We start from the raw sequence: 20,858 nt of genomic DNA, 5'->3' as shown, positions 1-20,858 counted from the left end.
CAGGATGAAGCAGTGTCTTTCTTTTCCCCTATATGGTCTGACATCCATGACTCCCTGCAAATTGCCATATGTCACCTCTCAGCCCTCCGCATCTCCTCATCAGAGCTGCTTTCTCTCCCCCTTTTGTGCTATGGAGCTGCTTCCCTGCCCTCTCTCTGCCTGTGCTTCCCCCACCCACATCCCACCAGCTCTCTCCTGCTGGGCTCTGAGGCTCAGCCTGCAGGTGCTATTCTTGCCCAGGGGCCAACTCAGAAGCACCCAGCTCCATGACAAGCAGATTGATACGGTGACTCATAGATTGAGGACAGCTGCCAGTGTTTTTGGGAAGGGTGTGGATAGTTTTGGAGGTAGGCATATGATCAGCCCACCTTCATCAGCTCAGCTGCATCCTGAGCTCACATAAAATGCCAGGAAATATGTGAAAAACAGCCTCCTGAAGATGAAGGTAAAGCTAGGAGCCTGATGTAAGTTGTAGAGTTTGAGTATAGCCAAGGCATGAAAGCTCTGGTTCTAGGGGGATTTCCTGCACTCTCAGCTTGTTTACCATGTTTTGTGCTTTCCCTGGCTGCATAGCTCCTCTTGGCCTCTTAGTTTTATTCTCTCTTTTACTATGAAGAAAATCTCCTTTGGAGATAAAGAGGAGTTATCATTTCTACTGTACCCCAAGACTTCTCAGCTGCTCAGTTCTGCTGACTCTTCGGGCCCTGAGGTGAGGACACACCAAAGCATTGGCTTCTGGATCTAATTCATGCAACAATCAGGTAACCATAGATAAGTTTGGACTGAAAGGGACCATAAGGATTATTCAGTTCCATCCTCCTGCCATGGGCAAGAAATAACCCCCACCTGATAGCCCCACATCTAGCCTGCCCTTGAACACCTCCAGGGAAGGAGCATTCATAAGTTCTCTGGGCAGCCATTGCCTCAGCACTCCCACCATGAAGCATTTCCTCCTGACATCTAACCTAAATCTACAGAGCTACTATCTCTTTTTTTGTCTTATCACTACCTTTCTTACTGAAGGGTCCCTTCTCTTAAGGTACTCCTAGCAGACAGAATTCTTGAGTACTGCAAACAGCAATAGTTTCATCTAAATTGAAGTGAAAACTTTAAACTACAAATGGGTCCTGTGCCTGTAGCTTCCACTCTGACTTTGCACTGACCTTTGGTTGGTGCACAGAAGGTGGCAGAGGGCGAGCAGGCAGATGGATGTGGCAGCACCCATGGGGAGTAGCAGCATGAGACTGGGCATGCACACATTTGCCTGTACACCATGACATTAACTGGAGAGCTGGTGCTGCTGTTGAGCTGTCCTCTGGTTTGTGCAATCACTGCTCTGTGGAGAGGGGGAGGAGTGCAGCCACACATGGCTATTGCAGGCTGCTTTATGTGGCAGGTTCAGGTGCCTGGGCTATCTCAGTGGCAGTTTTGAGTGGGGACACAGAATAGCCAAGAGAAATGTATCCTTTCTTGGATTTGAAAGCCCTGGAGCCACTTATAACATCAGTGGATGCTGATGACTGTAGTTTTATTGGAAAAGGAGAAGAACCTGTTCTCTCCCACAAAGTCACAGTGTTTGTTTTTCACATAAGCACAGGAGAACTAGCTCAGGTGTGAGTCATTAGAATGTAGGACATAAAAGCTGGGTCTGGTTAGCAGGCAGGATAAGGACAGCCCTCTCAAGGCCACCCCACCCATGCTCACCTGATCCAATCCAGCATCTAATAGGTTCTGCACATGTTAACAGCCCGGGTTTACAAAGCCAGCTGGTTTTGATCAGCCAAACAGCTGCTGCAAACAAACAAAAAGACTTGTCACTGCTGCAAAACCAGGACAGCCAAGAGGCTTTCTTAACTTTTAAGTCAGGTGTGCTTTTCTCCATGGGGACAAGGTGGGCTTTGGACATTCATAAAAATGTGACTGATAAATGCCTAACTTTGCAGGCAGAAGGCAGGAGATGGGCAGGGAGGAGATAGGGGGCTGGCTGCTCTTTGGAAAGGGAACTGAGAGCAAGTTAGAGGGCATTGCATATCGAGGCTTCTCCCTCTCTGCCCACCTCCTGCCCCAAATGTATTCACAAGGAAGAATCAGATCCCTTCCCAGCAGTCGTTCTGCCAAGCTTATGCTCTCTTATCTCCTCATTGCTATTTCTCAGATTATCTGGGTGCTGCTTCTCTGTACCTGTTCCAGACTTGCTAAATGCTGATAACCTGAACGATGCCCTAAAATTTCAGTGGAATTTTACCCAGTGCCTTGTCCATACTTAATGGTTGTTCCCGGAAATACTTGCTAAGCTACACATAAGATTGCATTTACCTCTCTAATGATTATATCAGGCATGTGGCTTTTCCTCTTCTGTTGCTCATAGCTAATGAATTTTAATTTACAGCAGAAATGTAATTAGTCAATCGGTGCATGTCCTTGCGTTTTATATATTTACAATTCATCCCATGCCTGTTACCAGGGCATAACAACCATGTCATTCTTCCTGTAAGGCTTCCTCTGTATTGAAAACACTTCCCAGATTTCTTATTAGCAAATTTCATTACCCTGCTTGTCATTTTTTTGCTCCAAACTGATTTAATGATATTATTCATATGGATTCCTCCAGGCCCATTCTTTGCTGTCAGTACCATCAGTAGTTTTTACCTCTGTCCTAGACTCCTTCAGCATTTTATCATGTTTACATTAATCACCATCTTCTTGAGTTTAACTATTACATTTTCTAGTAATACCAAATCAAATACTTTACCAAAGTCCAGGTTGATAAGATTTTACTAGTTTTCCTTCGTCCACAAATGCAGTTATCTTATCAAAGAAAGATACATCTCATCCACACGTAACATGGCTATCTTGCACTTTAACCCTTTTCCTGCTTCCCTCTGTGCTGTTTATTACTCATTTGCTCTCTGGCCTGTGTGCTAAAAAGCCAAGAGATTTTGTTCTGACCAACCTATAGATTTTGGTGATGGAGATTACTTGTTCTTCAGAACCGAAGGGTGAAGAGCTTTCAAGTTTTGCAGCTGTATTGCATGTGGTAATTTCCATAGCCATGCCCTTAAGCCCATTAAGTGAATTGCCTCTGCCCTCCAGGGTTGCCTAATTTTCTTTATGAAAACTCAAGCAATGTATTTCTTTAGCTTCTAGCTATCTACCCTACTGCCATTGCTGGTGATCCTTTCTTTTGTTTTCTTTGTAATGATGGAGATAAAACCTTTTTCATCTTGATTTCCATCCCTGTGCATGATCTGCTTGGTTTTGATTTTGAGCGGTTCTGCTGCTACACCTTTAACTGTTGATGTTTGAAGGATAGTTTTGTCTGCATATCACTTTTTTCCCTTTTCCCTATGCTTTCCGTGTATTTCTGAGATGTCCTGCATTATCTGCATTGCAGTTCACATCTTTCATAAGCACACAGATCTATAGCTAAAATCCTGCCTCTACCTAAACTGCCAGCATCGCATCTAACCCACGCCTTCAAATGATGAGCAGCATCAGCATTACTAATATAACACAGGCCTATGTGATTTCCAATGGATTTTTTCTTTTTACACAAGTTTTTCCTGAATTACACTCTAAATTGAAGTTTTGTAAAAATGTATGTATAAACACTAGTTCACTGTATGCATAATCACTGTTAATTATAGGTGTTAAATAGCAGCCATTTATACTGAGGCTACATCTAATATCTCAACACAACTCCTCCAGGGTGCTGCATACAAACAAATAATGTCAGTTTCTGTCTGTAAGAATTTACAGTCCAAATTACTTACAGCTTTACTGCTTCCACGTGGATTTCTTGTAGTCTGACTTTACCAGCTCATGGGATCTAGGAAACAAATCAACAGTGACATTTTTGCTCCATTCATTTTATTCAGTTGAGTTCTCTGCTGCAGGCTTTGATTGGATTATATAGCAGGAATGTATTGGTTTTTTTGTTTGTTTTTTTTTTTTCCACGCTTAAATAAGTTTTCCAAAAGTACTTAGCAGAAAATGAAGTTGCATTTTAGGCCTATAGGAATCTAAGCAAATTTCAGACAGTTTTCATCATTCAAGCAGAATAGACAGGAGAGTAAATTGTATACAGTCCCTACTGTGTAGGGCTTTCTGTAATCTAGTGGAGAAGGTTTTCAGGAGAAGTAAAATATTATACGATTACAGCAGAAATGAAAAATGCCCCGGGTTGGTAATTGTCTTCAAAACACTCCTCAGGCAACAGAGCTACACAGGCTTTCCAGTATCCAAATATACCTGCCCTGTAGGCAGCAGAGGCTGCGATGAGAAGGCAGGATGTAATACGGATGTTATGAAGTGGCTACGGAATTGATTAGAGCATGCTGATACATGTGGGACATCTGGTACTGAAAAGAGCTCGGTATCAGTCTCCTACAGGTAGAGCATATATGGCAATGGAGCAGTGGGATTACATATGGCAGGTTTGGCTACCAAAACTACTGAGTGCTTTGGCTTGGTTTCCAATCTAATCTTGTTATCATGATACACCTGGAAATGTTATTTGGCAGAGATGACAAGAAAGAAAACATGGTAACAGGGATCTGCAGCAGATGGAGAGGTATACAGTTGCCATAGGAACCATGCAGAAAAAAATGTGTAGGAGTGAAGAGAAGCACAAAAAGGCTTCTAGGAGAAGGGGCTAGTGACTGAAGAACTGAACTAACTCAGCAGCTATTTCATTTATTAAAAGAAAAACACATTATCTTTTCAGAGGATTGAGAAACATGGAGCACAGGAATCCTCAGAGTGAGCTGCAGAACAGTGGAAGGCAGGAATGCCATTTGTGCCATAGGGTAGGGTAGAAAAAGGTTGAAGGTGGTCATGAAGTAGATGAAAGGGCTGGAAAGCCCTGAACCACAGCCATAGCATGTGCTCCCCTTGTCTCTGGTGTGTCTGAGTCTGGATTGTGCTGAGTGATGTAACGTTGGAGCCCAGTGCGTGACTCAATGCAAAGTCATACTTAGTGCATCTGGAAATGGTGTCAAATGTGACTATGAAGGATGCACGTGGGTTGTGGATGGGGAGGGAAACATTTGAGGCAGCATGAACTGCTGCCTTCTGTGGCTCTGATGCTTGTGGCTGGGCTTTTGAATTATAGTTGAGCTACTCTGCATCACAGCAGTGCACAGAGATTGATAGAGAGGAGGGAGGGAATTATGATGGAGTGACAAGCATCAGTGGACAAAGGGAAGGCAACAGATGTCATCGACCTGGATTTGTGCAAGGCCTTTGACGTGGTCCCCCACCACATCTTTACCTCTAAATTGGAGAGAGATGGATGTGAAGGGTGAACTATTTGGTGGATAAGAGATTGAGTGGAAGGTAGCAGCCAGAGAGCTGTGGTCAATGGCTCAGTGATCAGAGGTGTTCCCCAGGGGTCTGTCTTGGGACTGGTACTTTTGACATCTTTATGATTGACAGTGACTGAAAAGGACACATAAAATAAAGGTTTTGACTCATTAAGACAACAGAAGGTATGATGAATAACCACTAAAAGCACGTGCCAGTGATCCTGCAAGTCAAACAGCACAGAGCTTCATATGTTAACTTCTTGTAAACCACAGACCCAGTAATACAGAGGAACCTGTAGAGTTTCATAATCAGGACTTCCTCTCAAACAGTGTAAAATACTCCGGAGGCTGAAGTAAGTTTGTATTACATTCACCTGACCTTGGCTATTCTCATGTATGATCAGGAGAATATAGTGGAGGAGTGGTGCATCCATTGTATTGTAGAAGAAAGGCTGTTCGCTTAGCTATATTCCTTTTTGTGTTCTTGTGTTATAGCATCTAGAGTGGGCAGATATCTTCTATTCATGGTAAGCGTGGGAAGTTCTTTCATATTCATTAAGTAGAAGAGCCCAGAAAAAATAAAATATATTCCAGACTATTGATAAATTCTAATCTCAGCTGCCTGAAGAAAGAATCTAACCCTAATAAGCATTGATTGTACAAAGAACCAATGCAGATGTGAAGCAGTATTAGTCATTTTCTCATTAGTCAGCAGCTTTCCCAGTTCAGCAATGCTTAGGAAACACAGCACTCCTTGTGCAAGGAAGGCAGGTGATACTTCTGTCTTTCCAGGATTTATGTTATTCCATCCTCTGTAGAGGATGCAGTTCCCTTAGCAAGCAGGAACAGTCATTTATTTTCTCTGCACTGGCTACCAGAGGAGGACACAGGTTTAATTTTAGGTTAAGCTCATCTAAAGGTATGATTTACATTAGGAAAAAAAGTCCCGACCAACTAACAGGAAAATGTTAGAGAACCTGTGTAACTTCTATTTGGAAAAACTACAGGATTTTTTTGTTGTTGTTGTTGTTTGTTTGTTTTTAAAGCACACAAGTGATTAAAAATATGCTGGGTTTTATAGTCTTTGAACATGGTTAGATCTTGGTATTCTGCAGAAATGGCACTGACCAGAAGAAATTCTAAGCATGTATATCCAGACTGTAAGATTTGGAAGAAATCTGCAAGAGCAGTATGAAGTTTTGGACGTTTTTCTAGAATTAACAAAATGATAAATTAGGACATATCTGCATCAGGGTGCTTCGCCAAGGCACCTTTGTGCTCTCCCTATGCTGTTTCTACAAGGGCCAAGGTGTGATTTTGGTCACTTTGAACCATTAAGCTCCAACTGGGGAAGGTGATCAAAGCAGTGAAACTGACCACAAGTTATAATTAGCAGCGAGTGTAAACTGAAGTTAAGTGACATCTTGAACAGTACGTTCTTATTACATCTGGTCATGCAGTTGTCAGTGCCACCTTACGACAATCTCCAATATTGCAAGTGCAGCGCTGTGAAAAAAGAAAAACGCCCGTGCATGGAGGAAGCAAATCAGTTTATCATCCGGCACAGGTGAAGTTCTGCTTCTGTTGAGACCAGCGGGACTTGTACAAATGCAGAAGTGGAGGATTTTATGCCTGTGCAGTGGTGATGTGTCTCTGTAAGTGACACTGCAGCTGTCGGTGTAACAGGCAGTCCTCTGTGTTAGCTGAGATTGGGTGTGCTGACAAGGAGGGATGGAGATGGGCTAATTTAGAACATCTCCTTTGCATTTTTGCTTCTCTATGACCTATGTTGGTTCCCATACAGGGCACTGTGTATAATGGTTGTTTCCCATATTATATGTGTGCTGCAAGAGACTGCCTGGAAGATGCTCCTCCAAACACCCTGCCTGTGGGCTGGAGGGAGGAGGAGGGTGGTGATCAGATGGAATGGGACGTGGAGCAGAACCACAAACCCACTCACGGAGGCTATGGTTTGTTCTATGTTCCTGTTCTTCGCGTGCTGACTGAATTAAGGTTTAAAAATAAATAAATAAATAAATAAAAATTCGGCCTAAGGTCGGGCGTTAGGTTTGAAATGAATTACTTGCATCCCGCACTAGAGGGCATTAGCCAGCCGGGAGAACCGCTCCATCCCCAGCAAAACTTGTCCTGATAGAGGTCCCGGTGTGGGAGCGGTGTTGTACGGCGGCGTGCGGCTCACCGCTGTGACAGAACCGGCTCTGGGAAGTTAGCCCGAACGTGGCATCCTTTGAGCCGAGATATCTGATAGATATAGCCCTAGGCACTTGGTCTAAGTAATGACCGTAACTCACAAATGGGCTGGCTTTACCCGCTTCAGAAATGACTTTTCTATCAGACAAGCAGAGAAAGGTTGCACTAGTACTGGCAGCCTGACAGAATAAGGCTTGAGCTGATGGTTTTGCTGTTGGTGCTTGTAATAATCTCCGTACAACGCCGCTTGGACGGCTTGACTTTACGCTCTCTGAGCAGGATAACCTCCCTACGTTTCTCCTAACAGCAGAACCAACCGGCCAGCACGTTTTGCTATCCCGCTCGCAGGCGAGGAACGTCCCCGAGCACGGCGGACCGGCCGCCGCCCGCCCGGCGCGGAGATGGCGGCGCCCCGCCTCCGCCGGCCGCTGCCCGCACTAAAGATGGCGGCGGCGCTGCCCCGGAAGAGGCGGCCGGGCGAGGGAGCGGGAGGGCGGGCTTCCCACAGCCCGCGGCGGCCGTGCGGGGAGCCGGGCCGAGCGAGGCGGCGCGAGAGTGCGGGGAGCCGCCGCCATCGCAGCCCGCATGGGGCGAGCGCGGCCGGGTCCCGGCGCTGCCTGAGCGGGCTCGGCGGGCCGTGCGGGTGGGGGCTGCCCGCCCGGCAGCGGCGGCGGCGCGCCCTGGGCCGGGGGCGCCATGCAGTGCGCGGACCCCGCGGCGGCCGCGAAGGGGCCGGAGGGCGAAGGCAGGGCGGAGCCGGCGGCGGCGGGGAAGAGCGGCGGGCGCGGCGCCAAGGGCTGGCAGTACAGGTGGGCGCGCCGGGCCGGGGGCTGCGGGGCCGCCGCTGCCTGCGGAGGTCGGGGCGGGGCCGGTGTCCTGCGTGGGGGCTGCCCGAGCCGGGCGGGCTGCGGGCTGCCGCTCTATCTGTTCCGCGCGTTGCCTTTCGGCTGTGGCGGTGGGACAAGCGGCAGCTTTGAGGCCGTCGGTGCGCTTTTGCGTTAGTGCCCGGCCACGTGGTCAGGCTGCGGGAATGTGCCCCAGTGTTATTATTTTTGGTGGCTTCTAATTTCCTAGCAGAATGCGGGAAGCTGTTCGAACTTGTTGGCGGTGTTCATTTTTTTTTTGTTTGTTTCTTTTTTCTAGCATTTCCAGAAAGCCAAACTTTGTGCCAGCTTTGAGCTCGGCCTGTCTGTACCAGCAGAACCGTAGGTGCTTGGTGCACCCACACGGTGGGTTAGTGTCTAAAACGGTGGGTTTAGAAACCGGTTTCTGCTGGAAGTTCTGTATTTGGCTTTCCTCGCACAGGGCGTGGGCAGCGTGTGGTCACGCAGCATGGAGAAGTGCGGTCCTGTGTCAGCACAGGCTCTGTGCAGGAGTGTAATTCTGCGTTGGGTGAAGCTTAGGCAGCGTGTGCTCATAGCAGTGCCTCCTTCTATGCTTGTAAGGGCTCCACTTCTTTGGAGTGGTGGAAGATGCTTTGTTTCTGCACTAACAGAATTAGAGAGTGCTTGAGAAACTGCTCTTCCAGACATCCGACAGGAAATTATCTCGCTTGCTTAGGAGCGGGTGATCAGCATCAGAGTGTGTCTGAGAGCAACTGAAGCTGAGCTGCCTTTTCCCCACTGGTGTCTGTAATAGTGTGACCGCTAAGCTGCAGTGAAGTAGATTACAAAGGAGAGTCCGAGAGCCGGGCTTCCTGCTCGACTCTTGTTTCCTATTTCCATTTAGAAAGCAGTTATTAGGAGACAGCACTTCAAATGGCTTCAAATTATTGAAAGGCTACTTGTAAAGTGATTTCATAGAGTGGCCTGGGTTGATTTAAAACTGGAACTTTCAAATTGCTACTCTATTTTCAGCAGTTGTTAAGATAGGAAATTAACATGGCATTGCCACGAGGAATTGTGTTCAGCAGTTCTAGTTTTGATCTTGACCGTTGTAATTCATTTCTGCCTTGCTCAGGATGGAGGGACCAAAGTAGTTCCAAAGCAGTGGGAGTGGGCCTTGGCGAGTGCTTGTGTGATACATGAATCACTGTCATTCAAATAACATAAAAATACTGCAACCAGAAAGCAGAATCCTGTGTCTGTGAGCTAACAGAGAGCTGGGCAGAAGATGTACCAGGGACATGTAACAAATCTTCTCAGCCCCTTGAGGGGCTTTCAGATAATTCTGAGAAATGGCTTGCAATAACTGGTTCTCATTTATCTACAAAGCTGAAAGCTAAAAGCCCTGCAACTGACTAGTGAAACAAGATTGTTATCCTTAGCCTCTGATATCCTGGCCATGTGCTAATGTGTTGTCCTCTCACATTTTTCTTCAAATGTGTAAATCAATTCAGCTGCTATTAAAAAAAGTCCGATATTTATTCTCTTGCTGGTGGAGATACATATTGCTAGGAAATTAATGAACTTGTATAACTGATTTCTACAATCAGGTTGCATTTAAAAACCTATATGATTTGAATGTTGCCATAAATATTTGTTAAGTGGTACCGAATAGATGTCTCTTGCACCTTTTCAAGGAAGCAAGTTAACTTTAGGTCTTGAAAGTTTGCAAGTGCTGTAGGGTTGTGAAGTAGTATAGAATGGAAGTATTCTATGGCAGGGAGTCAGTTCCCTAGGTGAGTATTTCTTTTTGCTAGGGGTGGCAATGACAGGTAAGAGGGTTTCTCATGATGGATTCTGTTTGCTGTCAGCATAGAGGAGTTGCTGTTGCAATATTACTCCATGGACCTCTGGGCTGGAGTAAGAGAGACTGAGAGTCTGCAAACAGAAGTGCAGACAAACAGGTGAGAGAGGGTTTTGGCAAAGAGAGCAGCATTACAGCATTGTAACTCTTTTAAAAGTTGCCAACAGTTGATACTGGCTGCCCTTTGTAAACTTATGAGCAAACTTACAATAGCATCCCCATCAAACAAACATCCCCCAGTTGCTAATGGCTTTGTATCAGTCTTCTGTTTGAGTGTATCAGCATGCAGTAGTGCGACAGAAAACCTGGTAGCTAAAACACATGGATATATTTTAATTCTGTATTTTGAGGTGGTTGTGAACTACCATGGGCAATGTGTTTCGTAACAGGTGGTTGTTGTAGTCCCCAGTGGAGGGGGTGGCTTAACCTTTTGCATTTCCATCTGATGTGGCTGCCAAGTGTGCGAGACTGAGCTTGGCTGTGAAAGTGCATAATTTTTTTTTTTCTTATTCATTCTGCCTTGTGAAAGGAGCCTAATTAGTTCTAATAAAGGGAAGTGTCTTGAAACTGATACCATCTTCTTGAGAAGATGTTGATGAGAGCCCTTTTTATTGAGGATGGAATTGATGCCAGCTTTAGCTGTGAGAAAAGATACGGAATTTCTCTAGTTTCTATTATTTTCTGTTCATGTTCCGAGAATGTTTGTTTGATACTGGGGGGTAAACATAGGGCAGTGGCAGCATGTTTATTAGCTCTTTCTGCTGCGGACTTCTTTGTGGCTGACCCAACCCTCCTGTCTCAGAACTGGCACTTGTCATCATAGCATTAATGTAAATTAATAGTAATACAACTAATTCTCACTTAGGCTGCCACGCGATGTGTTGGCTGACCTAATTAGCTTAGCGCTCCAGAGAGCAGGCCAGCATACATATGAGTCCCTATCATTTGAAAAGTATAGAACAAAACCCTCACAATCATACTGCAAATGTCACCTGGAGCAGTTCCCTATAATTCTTGCCCTCCTGGTATTTCCTCAATGCTATTTAAAACAAATTCTCTGGGATCGCACCTGGGTTTTTTGTGCCTTCCTCTTTGCCTAAAGCAGCGGGAGGCTTTGTGGCTTACCTGGGTCTGGCATGGGGTGATGCCTGCCTCGGTGTCTTCCCTTGAGAGCCTGTGTTCCCTTGGTGTCCTGCTGACTCTGGCACTGTGACATCAAGCTTCACTTGGTGCTGGTTCTGTTTTTGGTGTCTGTGGTGACACACTCGTGTTCCGGACTGGTACTGGGCTGCTGAGCTGTGATGTTTGCTGCTGGAAGGAGGAGTTTCTGAAAGAATTGCTATGAAATCCAGAATTTAGTTTTGCTATTTTGTGTGTTGTACTCCCTTTTGTTGCTAGAAATCAGATCAGAGCGATTAATTTGATGCATTGGAGGGAAATTGCTCAAAGCCCTGGGACCTGGATTTATTTATCCTCATTGAGTCTTTGCTTGGAGAGTACACCATATCTATAATGCCACTTGAGAAATGCCATGTTCCAAGTAACTTTCTCATTAGAATAGACAAGAAATCCATTTTTAAAAGGCTCAGTTGACTCTCAGCCTCATGATCCATGCTTTGTTATTAAAACATCAGGGTTGTTGTGCGTGTACTTCAATGCTTGTTGAAGCCTCAAGTGCTTCTTAAGGGCAGGTTCATGTTCACACCAGCTTACAGGCTGGAAGAGCGGAATTGCAGCAGATGAAAGTTTAGATGCACTGTAAATTAGAAGTGCATGCATGTGAGGGGTAATGGAGTTGGGGAAACAGGTTTGGGTGACTGAAGTATACCTCCGTAGTGCCTGATGCAATGACCTGAGCTGGGTCAGTGAGGTCTGGTTCCCTTCCCCAGCCCTGTGGCTTCATGAGCAATTGTCAGCAGCCCTGCCTGCATCCCAGGGCACAGCTGTGGTGTGAGAGTGGAGATGTGGAAGTTGCTGGGGCAGGGGAGATAAAGGTGGGACTTGGTTCTGATGCACAGGATATTTTCCTTAATATTAGGATATTCATTTAGCATTTTAAAATTAAACTGAACAAGCAGAAGATTAAAATAGCTTTTAAATAGCAAACGATTCGTGCTTTGTCAGGAACAGATCTCTGCAGGAACTAACGGCCATTAGAAATGCCTCTCCTCTAACTGCGAAGACTATTTTTTCAGCTTTGCCTTTTTTAATGTAATCCTGTAGCAGCATGTTAATTAAAATCGCCTAAAATATTAACATCCTCCTCTGCCACGCACGCTCTCTCCCTTGGGAGAAGACGAAAACCAAACTGCATACGGCTGACCTAATCACATTGCTTAGTGCGCAAGCAGAAAGTGCCATCTTAGGCAGCTTCTTGTGCTTCACTTGCAATACCACAGAAATCATGGCATGTGTGCAAAGACCTCTGTTTCCTGAAGGCCCGTTGTCAGCCAGTGCTAATGCATTTGTATTGCAGCAAATAACTGCCTGCTGGTGACAGTCTGACAGCTTTCATTTTGGGGTGCTTGCAAAGCTTGTATGGTTTCAGGCTTTCTGTAATGTGCATCTATTGATGGACTGCAGAAGGCTGAAATGGATGGAAGTGCTGGTATTTTTTTGACAGTCTTGTGTTTGACAGTCTGTAATGCCACTGGGCTTTGGAGCAGGAACATCAGTCTCTTGGAAAGGACTTTTTGCCTTGGATGTGCATTTTTGCCTTTCACATGAAAATTCCTGAGTTCTTGATGAGGCTGAAAACCTTTTTTAAAAAAAAAAAAAGTGTTTAGGAACTGGCATATTGATTTCCTACAGAGCTCAGAACTTGGCTGCATTTGCAGCAGAGGAGCAGTAGGTGAGTGGTCTGCAGCAGGAAGCCCAAGGTCGGTAGGGCTGCAAGATGCTGTGTCAAGGAGCTGGTTTCTCACTCTGGCTCTGATTTCCCCTGTGCTAACAGGCTGCTTAAACTGTTTTGCCTCTGTAATAACTAATTGGGTGTTCATTTTTCTCGGAGGCCTAGTTTGGAACAATTGTCTGTGATTCTGCAGAAACTGTTGCAGGGTCACAGCTGCAGCTAAAATTCACAGAAGCTGTGGTTTGAATGTGTCAGCTGCTAAGTTAGGGTAGAAAGTAATAAGTAAATAAATCAGGCCACAGCTTCTCAAAGTTTGAGAGGCTGAAAACTCACTCTACATCAGTTTCCAATCTGTGTAGTGAGATGATAATGTCCTCTTTCTCTGTTGTTTGCTCATGACTCCTTCATAAACATCAGTGACAAATGTAAGGGAAGAAAACCACATGGAGACTTCTAATTGGAGCATTTGCACCAAGTGAATAATGTCTGAAGTTCCTTTTCATTGTACAGTGAACAGTTTTGGATAATTCCTTGTCTGAGGATCACTGTCCACTTAAAGCTCTGAACAAGAAAGCAGTCCTGCTGTTTTTGTTTATTATCATAACTGTAAGTGCCTAAATGAACACAGGTGCTTTCTTAATTAGTGCTTAGCCCTGAGGAGTAGCTACTCATCAACCTGCTGAGCTTAATGTAGGAATGTTTTTGATTAATTTCTGTGTAATTGGGTTGGGAAATCTCTAGTCCAGTTTCCTGCTCTGAGCAGGGTCAGTTCCAAAGCTGGAATGGAACGTCCAGGACCTTCTCTGGTTTTATTTTGGGTGACTCCAAGGATGGAGGTCACACAGCCTCTCTTGGCTCCTCTCTTGGGGGTTTTCCCAAGAAGAATTTTTTCTCGTGTCCAGCAAGGAATTTCTCTTGTTGCAACTTGATGCCATCTCTGTCTGCCCTTCTGCAGGGTATCTCTGAAAGAGTCTGGCTCCGTCTTATTTATGGACACCTGCTGGGTGGTGGGAGGCAGTGGTGAGCTTCTCTCCAGCTTTCCTTTCCTCAGAAGGAGGCTGAACGGCTCCAGTTCTTGTCCTTTTCTTGTCTGGCACGATGTACTCAGCTCGCACTGACGGGTTAGTCCATCCCAGGCATAAGGCATTGGTTTGTTAAGCTCAGGAGGTCTCACTCAACCCATTCCTCTGGATGATTTGGAGCCCCTGAATGGGAGCTCATGTTCTCACATTGTGTCTGCTCCCCTTGCTTTGGTGTCATCCGAGGGGTTGCAGAGTGTGTACTTGGCAACTTATTGGAGGCACTTACGGTCCCCGGCAGCAGATTACTTGTAACCAGCTGCCTGCTGCTGCTGCTTTGGTTTGGTGGCTCACACAGTTGTTTTTTGTCCATATTAGAGCATTCCAGGCTTATGGTCTTACTGAATATTTAGATAGTCCTTGTGCTTGCAATGATTTTTTCCACGTGTTTGAACCTGAAATATCTCAAAAATAATAAGCAGCTCAACTTCTATTTTTGTCTGGATAGCTGATCAGTGAATGAACCTACACTTAAAAGTCATTGATGCGTTGCTATGAAGTTCAGGATGGCAGTGTCCAATTGCAATACAACTTAAAAAATCATAATGGCAAATAAGTGTTAAGATTGGAAAGGTGTATCTTTCTACACTTTGATTAGAAGCAGACCAAAATGCCTGAGAATATAACCATTACTTTCTGAAGTGCTAGGCAGCTGATACTCCTGGATATCAAAAATGCTCATTCATCAGTGTGTTTGCATAGCTTATGTTATATTACTACTATTTACTGAGCAGAACAGCTTTAACCTACTTGCTAGACTTGAAGGGAAAGTTTTGTTTCCTGGTAACAATAATGTGTGAAATGGTGTGTTATGGTGCACAGTCACAAAACGATAACATGAATGGTAGCAGAGCTGCAGGAAGTAATAGTTGTATTCCAGGGGTGTAAAGTGGAGAGTTCATACTTCCTTAAGCTGTTTGTTTTACATGTGTTCCACGTCTAAAACGTTGTTGTCAGCTGAATCTAGAGTTACTTTTCCAGCAGTAGTGAGTAGTGATCCTTATGGAATAATCCACAGCACTGGCAGCTGACTCCCAGGTCCAGCTCCAGTTGTGTTTTGCTGATGCAAAACCCACAAATAACTTGTATGTGGGCGGAGTTCATGCTGACTCGAGCTGATTACATATATGTGAAAGAAATTGCTTAGCTGAAACCGATTGCATTTTTTTTTTTAACAGGTACTTAAAAAACATCTTTTGAGAGCTAACGAGCTCTGTAAACAATAAAGCAGTTAAATATTACCAGTTTTGCAGCAGTCCAATGACAACAGTGTTTTGCTTCTCAGTGATTAAATGCTGTCTCTCTTTTGTTCCTATTGCTACCCTACAAAAGTGTTAGTGTTGTTTCATCTTTCTAATTCATCTGCGGCCTTGAATGCATGAAATTGCAAGTTGAATTAGGATAGTTCTAAAACAAAAGAACAACCAAAAAACCTTGTAAGCTTGATTTGTTACATTCCCCTTGAGGACTTGGCAGAAATTTTAAGTGCAAGCACATCTGTGTTATTGGTGGCTGGGGAAGCTGAGTGGTAGAAGAGCACCTTGCCCACACAGAGGAATGTGGAGTATTTCATCATATATCGAGGCTTTGTGTTGCTGGTGTATTTGCATGCTTGCAGCCAAGTGTTCTGTTCACAATATTTACTGTCAATGTCATGGACTTAGACATTTTCTTTTTTTTCCACTTGTCTGTTGTATTTTAAGCTTGTAATGGAATACGGCATCAATGTGAACTGAAGAGCAGGAGCTCCTGCAGCCATTTCACAGTCAGCTGCATGGCACTGTTAGTAAATAGCATGGTGAGGTTGACTTCTAATTTCTTTCAGAAGGCATTTGGAAAAGCAGAGCTAGCTTGTTGATGCAGATACCCGGTAGGCAGTTGAAGGCTTTGCCCTTCTTCCTTCAGGTGCTGGGGAACCCATTCTCAGCAGCAGAGAGCTGCAGTGTTGGAGAATGCTGGCATTTTCTTGGGACCATGTGGTCTCTGCTGTCTGATATGCCCAAAGTTTCTGCTGACAGATCTATTCTTTCCTTTCTCTGTTTCCTTCTTAACAAAAAGAGGAATTAATACTTTGTAGATGAGCGCTCTGCACTGATGTATGAGAAGTAAGCAAGCTATCACAGATGAAGTTCAGTAGAAACAGCTGCTGCTTATTTCTTCAGACTGTGTGGTCAGAGCCATTGAGGGACATGGTTAGCGGGTGTGGCGGGGATGGGTTGATGGTTGAACTAGATGATCTCATAGTTCTTTTCCAGCCGTGATGGTTATATGACTGGTTTGCCCCGCACGATGCTCATTTCCTCAAATCCACGTGCATTCAGCAGCTGCATGAAGCCGGGCCTCATGGGGAAGCTCTTAGCTGCTCCTTTGACCAGCTGCTGGCTCAGAGATTCCTGGCGGCTGCTCCGAGTGTCCCGTGTGAGGTTGTCCAGGCTCATCAGAGCTAAAAGCATCAGGGGGCTGCCTCAGGAGCACTGTGAGCACCTTCCAGCTAGGTGAAGTGCTGTGCTGCTGCTGGACGGGGTGTGTTTGTGTGTGAGGCTCGAGGGTGGTGTGAGAGGAGAAGGGGTGACGACCAGTGTGGAGCCTTCTCTGAGGTGCTGGCCTTGCGTTCATCGTGGCAGATGTCATTCAGGGACTCTGCATCTATGTGGAAGACTTGGGTGCTGCCTGTAAACAGGATGCAGGAGGAACCAGGCCCAGCCATCACCCGCTCTCTTTCCTCCCCCAGGAGGAAACGAGCCCACGAGACACTGACAGCTGCTGCAGCTTCAGAAAAGGACAAATGAGCAAGGAAATAAAGCATTCACAGAGGGTTGTTGCCAGTTTGCTTATCCTGTCGTCTGTCTTTGGAGTGGTGCTTGGCTGTCAGAAAACACCGCTTGTGGAAGATGTGACTGCAGATGGGTTGGGGCTGTCCCCTGAAAGCAGAATGAACTGTTCTGTAGCTCCTCACTAACTTTAACCACTTGCTTACAGGGACAGTGTAATCTGCCTCACTGTTTGTAAATGAAAATGCGAGGCAGGTGGGGAGCAGGGTGATGTTTGGCCTTTGAAAAATGCTTTATTGGTTGGGAGGATGTGTTGTGGACCTGTGGCTGTGATTTACTGGGTATTGCTGCTTGAAGTAGCTCAGCGAAAGTCTAAGCAAAATTTTTCTTTAGGTGTTCCAAGCTGTGATGGGTCTGTTTTGACACTTGCACTCATCTTCTGTCATGCAGTGAAGGGAGGACGCTGAAGTTCTACATGAACGTGGGCCTCAGGGGCTGTTGACTCATTATGGCTGAACTGCTGTGAGCATTTGGAAAGCAGCCCCAGCACGTGGGTTGTTAGAGGGCACAGGTACATGCACGTGCATGGAGCTGGCAGCTGGAACGCCAAGGCTTTCCTACAGAGGGAAAGGATCCCAGTGCAGCCCCGCCTTGTGATCGTTGCTCAGTATTTGTGGTCAAATTCACTTCTGAAATCCATTTCTCTAAAATCAGAAATACCATGATGATGTGAAACAAGCCTTGCTGTTGTTCCCCTGGGTGCAGTACTGGTAAGGGCTCAAAGGAAGCTCTGAGTCATGTTTTACTGTTTTCTGCTGCTGTGGATATCTGTGAGCCCCGACCGCTGGCTTTTGAAATTTGCCCTTCTGAGTGCCTCCTGTGGCTCTCTGAAGGGCTTTGATGTTAATTCCATCTTAATGAATTATTATTTCTTTTTTAAAAAACAGTGCTTTTATCTGCCTCATGACACTGTTTGCTAATAATCCTGAGAATGTTTTGCTGTATGCATAGGAAAGCACTGGTGTTTACCCAAAAGAAGATCAGGAGATTAACAGTGTTTCTGCAGTGGGTTTGTACAGTTGCAAGGTCTGCCTTCTGTGAATTGTGTTTTACAGACTGGATTTAAGCTTGCTTTTTTTTTTTTTTGTTTTGTAAGGTTTAAAAAATAGTTTCTTATTTAAAAATAAGCCTTAGTTCAAATGCTGGCAATTCCCTGATCTGCACAGTGTGCTGGGATTAATGCCTCTGAGGGCTGTGTTTCTGCTCAGATGTTTGCTTGTTTGTTTGCTCCCAGGCTCTTATGCTGTCAAGCAAGTGTACTAAATACCAGCAGAGTTTCTCATAGCTTTGGGTAGGCTAATCTGTGCTGTGCATAGGTGCTGAGGGTTTGTCCAGCCTCTGGCAGGGTGAAACCTAAATATAGGCTCTTTGGCTTGCAGATCCAGTATAGCTGCACACACACAATTAAGGGTAGAAAATAATTTAATCAATATTCTGCCCGGACTGGCAGAAAATCAAAAGACAAGAAAAGGCTCATTTAGCATGAGTTCACGCTCTGTCTTTCTGGACAAATTAGTCAAGTGCTGCTTTGCTGTGGAAGTGCATCTCTGTCAATTCTGCAGCAGGTTATTTTTTTCTCTGGACAGATCAGATCAGTTGTCTCATCATTCCCACTCAATGCTGTTTAAAATTTCAATCAGACTGTTTTAATTTACCATTGCTATCAGGTGAATGGACTTCTGTGGCCTTACGTACGGTCCTGTTCAATTAATTTCAGCCTGCAGTTGCTTTTGTGACTCTCCTAGCTGCTAAACATACCTGTGCTCCAGGCAGGCAGTGAATGGAGGAAGGCAGCAGCTGCGTGCTGAGCCTGCAGGCTGCTGGGTGGCTGCAAAGCAAGAGTGAGGTTTGGATTCACGACGCAAAATGGAAATCAATTAGCCATGATGAGGGGCAATTTTCAGACCATTAGACGCAAGTTTATGACTCTTCAGTCTCACAACTTTCTGCCAGATGATGACAGTGAGCATGTCTAAACTGCACAGCACTTGGATGCCATAACAACAAATGAGGTGTCTACAGAGGATGTGCTTGGTGGTGTCTCCATAGTGTTTTGATGTAGTTGAGATACAGGATAGCTGGGAGGACAGAGAGGATTCAGGCTATTACTTTTACCTGTGTAGTACCACTTAATGAGCTGCTGCCAATTAAGTTCCCAGATGGTCCCACTGGGTGCTCTCCATTGTAGTATGTTGCTGTAATAGCAGTGGCAGCAGTAATAACCAACTGTATGCTTCTAAATGTCAATTTGCAGCATTACAACTTTTTTTTTTTTCTTCAAAAATGTTCATTCTTCCATCTTTTCTTTGGAGTCTGCTACAGAAGATAGAGGCTTCCTCATATGGCAGTGATTTACTGTGAGGTTATCTTTGTTAGTGATGTCCTAAACAGCTTCATTTAAAGTGAAGCTTGGCGCAATATATTACACTTGTTCAGCTGTTGAGTAGCTCATCACAGTTCACTGATCTAGCACGATGCCATTGACACCACTTAGTAATGAAGTGTGGGCAGCTGTGTCAGCTGTTCCTTGAGATTTACACCAATATTTAGTCCCACTGCGTTTGTAATCAAAATCCATTAATAAGGGAGATCCTTTATCTCTGGGAGGGGGAGTCTGTCCCCACTTTCTGTTCCTGCTTGTAGGAAGTGCTTGGAGCTCTTAATGAGTGAAACAAGCTGCTGCTCTGATGGATAATTTTCAGAATAAGTATCACTTAATCTTCAATGTACTGTGATCTACAGGTATTTTAATTTAAGACCTAATCCTCTTTTAAAAAGCAAATGGTTAGGGTCTGATATTTGGCTAGTTGTTTCAGTTCTTCATTGGGATAACAGGAGCTGAATTGTCTCTAATGTGCACTTACTTCAGTTACAGGGCCGTGCTCTGGCAAGAGCTGAGGGCATTGCAGTGGCATTAGGGGAATTTGCAGTATTATATCAGTTTTCAAATTGTGGTTTTAAGGAGATAGTACATAGCCATAACACCTGTAAGCCTTACTTGGGTCTGTAAATGTTCAGAAGTGATGAATGTGTTGTGTCTGTAGTGATGTTAAGTCTCCACGCTGAGTGCCTTCATGGGTTCTTGGTTTTGGTGGATGTCACAAGTTCAGATTGAAAGAGAAACTACTGGACTTTCTTGCCAGACCAGAGAAGGAGATGTTTCAAACTTGTTTTATACTTTGGAATGGCTTGATGTGACAAGACCCTGCATGTACAGCATCTATATTTGTTCGTGTAGTCAGGAAGGATTCTGGATATTAAGGATAAGTGGTTTTGGTGGTATAGGAGTGCCTAGGGACCAGTTTTGGTAGGTGGCTGTGCTTGAATTTTTCTGAACTTAGTGAAAGTTAGTTTTGTTTACAAAGCTTGCTTACATAGTGTGAAACAGAAGAGGTATGTGTGCTAAGTCTTTGTTTACCTGCAACTAATCCAGAGCTGCTGGATGAATCTCAGGTGTTGGTGAAACTAATTATGCCTTGAGATTATTTGGAGTTCATTGAGTCCAATTAAACTGTCTTATGAAATAATGTCAGAAAGGAATCTGAAAAATTTGCTAACTATTGATATTTTTTATTAAGAATGATGGTGCCGTTTTGAAAGTAAAAATTAATTTTCAGAGAACAGATAATAATCAAAAGATGTGAAGATCTGGTCTTCATTTGATGTTATTGTTATTTGATTGCTTTTATTTTTCTTTCTGTGGTAGTGATCACATGGAAAATATTTGTGGCTACTTAATGAAGTACACCAATCTCGTCACTGGTTGGCAATATCGGTAAGCTTTGTTTTTTCTGATGTTTTTCAGTAGTGGTCATTTTTGGCAACATCCAAATGAGCATGTTCCAATCTTTTTAAATAACACTGGAATTTCCCATTTTCTATTTGGCAAACG

General features: G+C 44.6%; 1 protein-coding gene across 2 annotated transcripts in view; it reads left to right on the top strand.

Annotated features, from left to right (window-relative positions):
* Positions 1-7,983: 7,983 nt before the first annotated feature.
* The window catches only part of OSBPL11 (oxysterol binding protein like 11), a 31,917-nt gene continuing 19,042 nt past the window's right edge, over positions 7,984-20,858 (top strand). The window contains exons 1-2 of one of the 2 annotated variants that reach the window (XM_085227685.1): positions 7,984-8,326; positions 20,673-20,741. In XM_085227685.1, coding sequence (XP_085083811.1) covers positions 8,214-8,326; positions 20,673-20,741 — 182 coding nt within the window. In that variant the 5' untranslated portion in view covers positions 7,984-8,213. Of the gene's footprint in view, positions 8,327-16,409; positions 16,631-20,672; positions 20,742-20,858 lie in introns of those variants that run through there. The other variant, XM_085227684.1, reaches the window with a different exon arrangement.

Source organism: Meleagris gallopavo, chromosome 7, assembly GCF_905368555.1.
Source record: "Meleagris gallopavo chromosome 7, MGAL_WU_HG_1.1, whole genome shotgun sequence".
NCBI lineage: Eukaryota > Metazoa > Chordata > Aves > Galliformes > Phasianidae > Meleagris > Meleagris gallopavo.
Note: the sequence above shows the minus strand (reverse complement) of the source record. Positions and strands in the feature narration are given on the sequence as shown.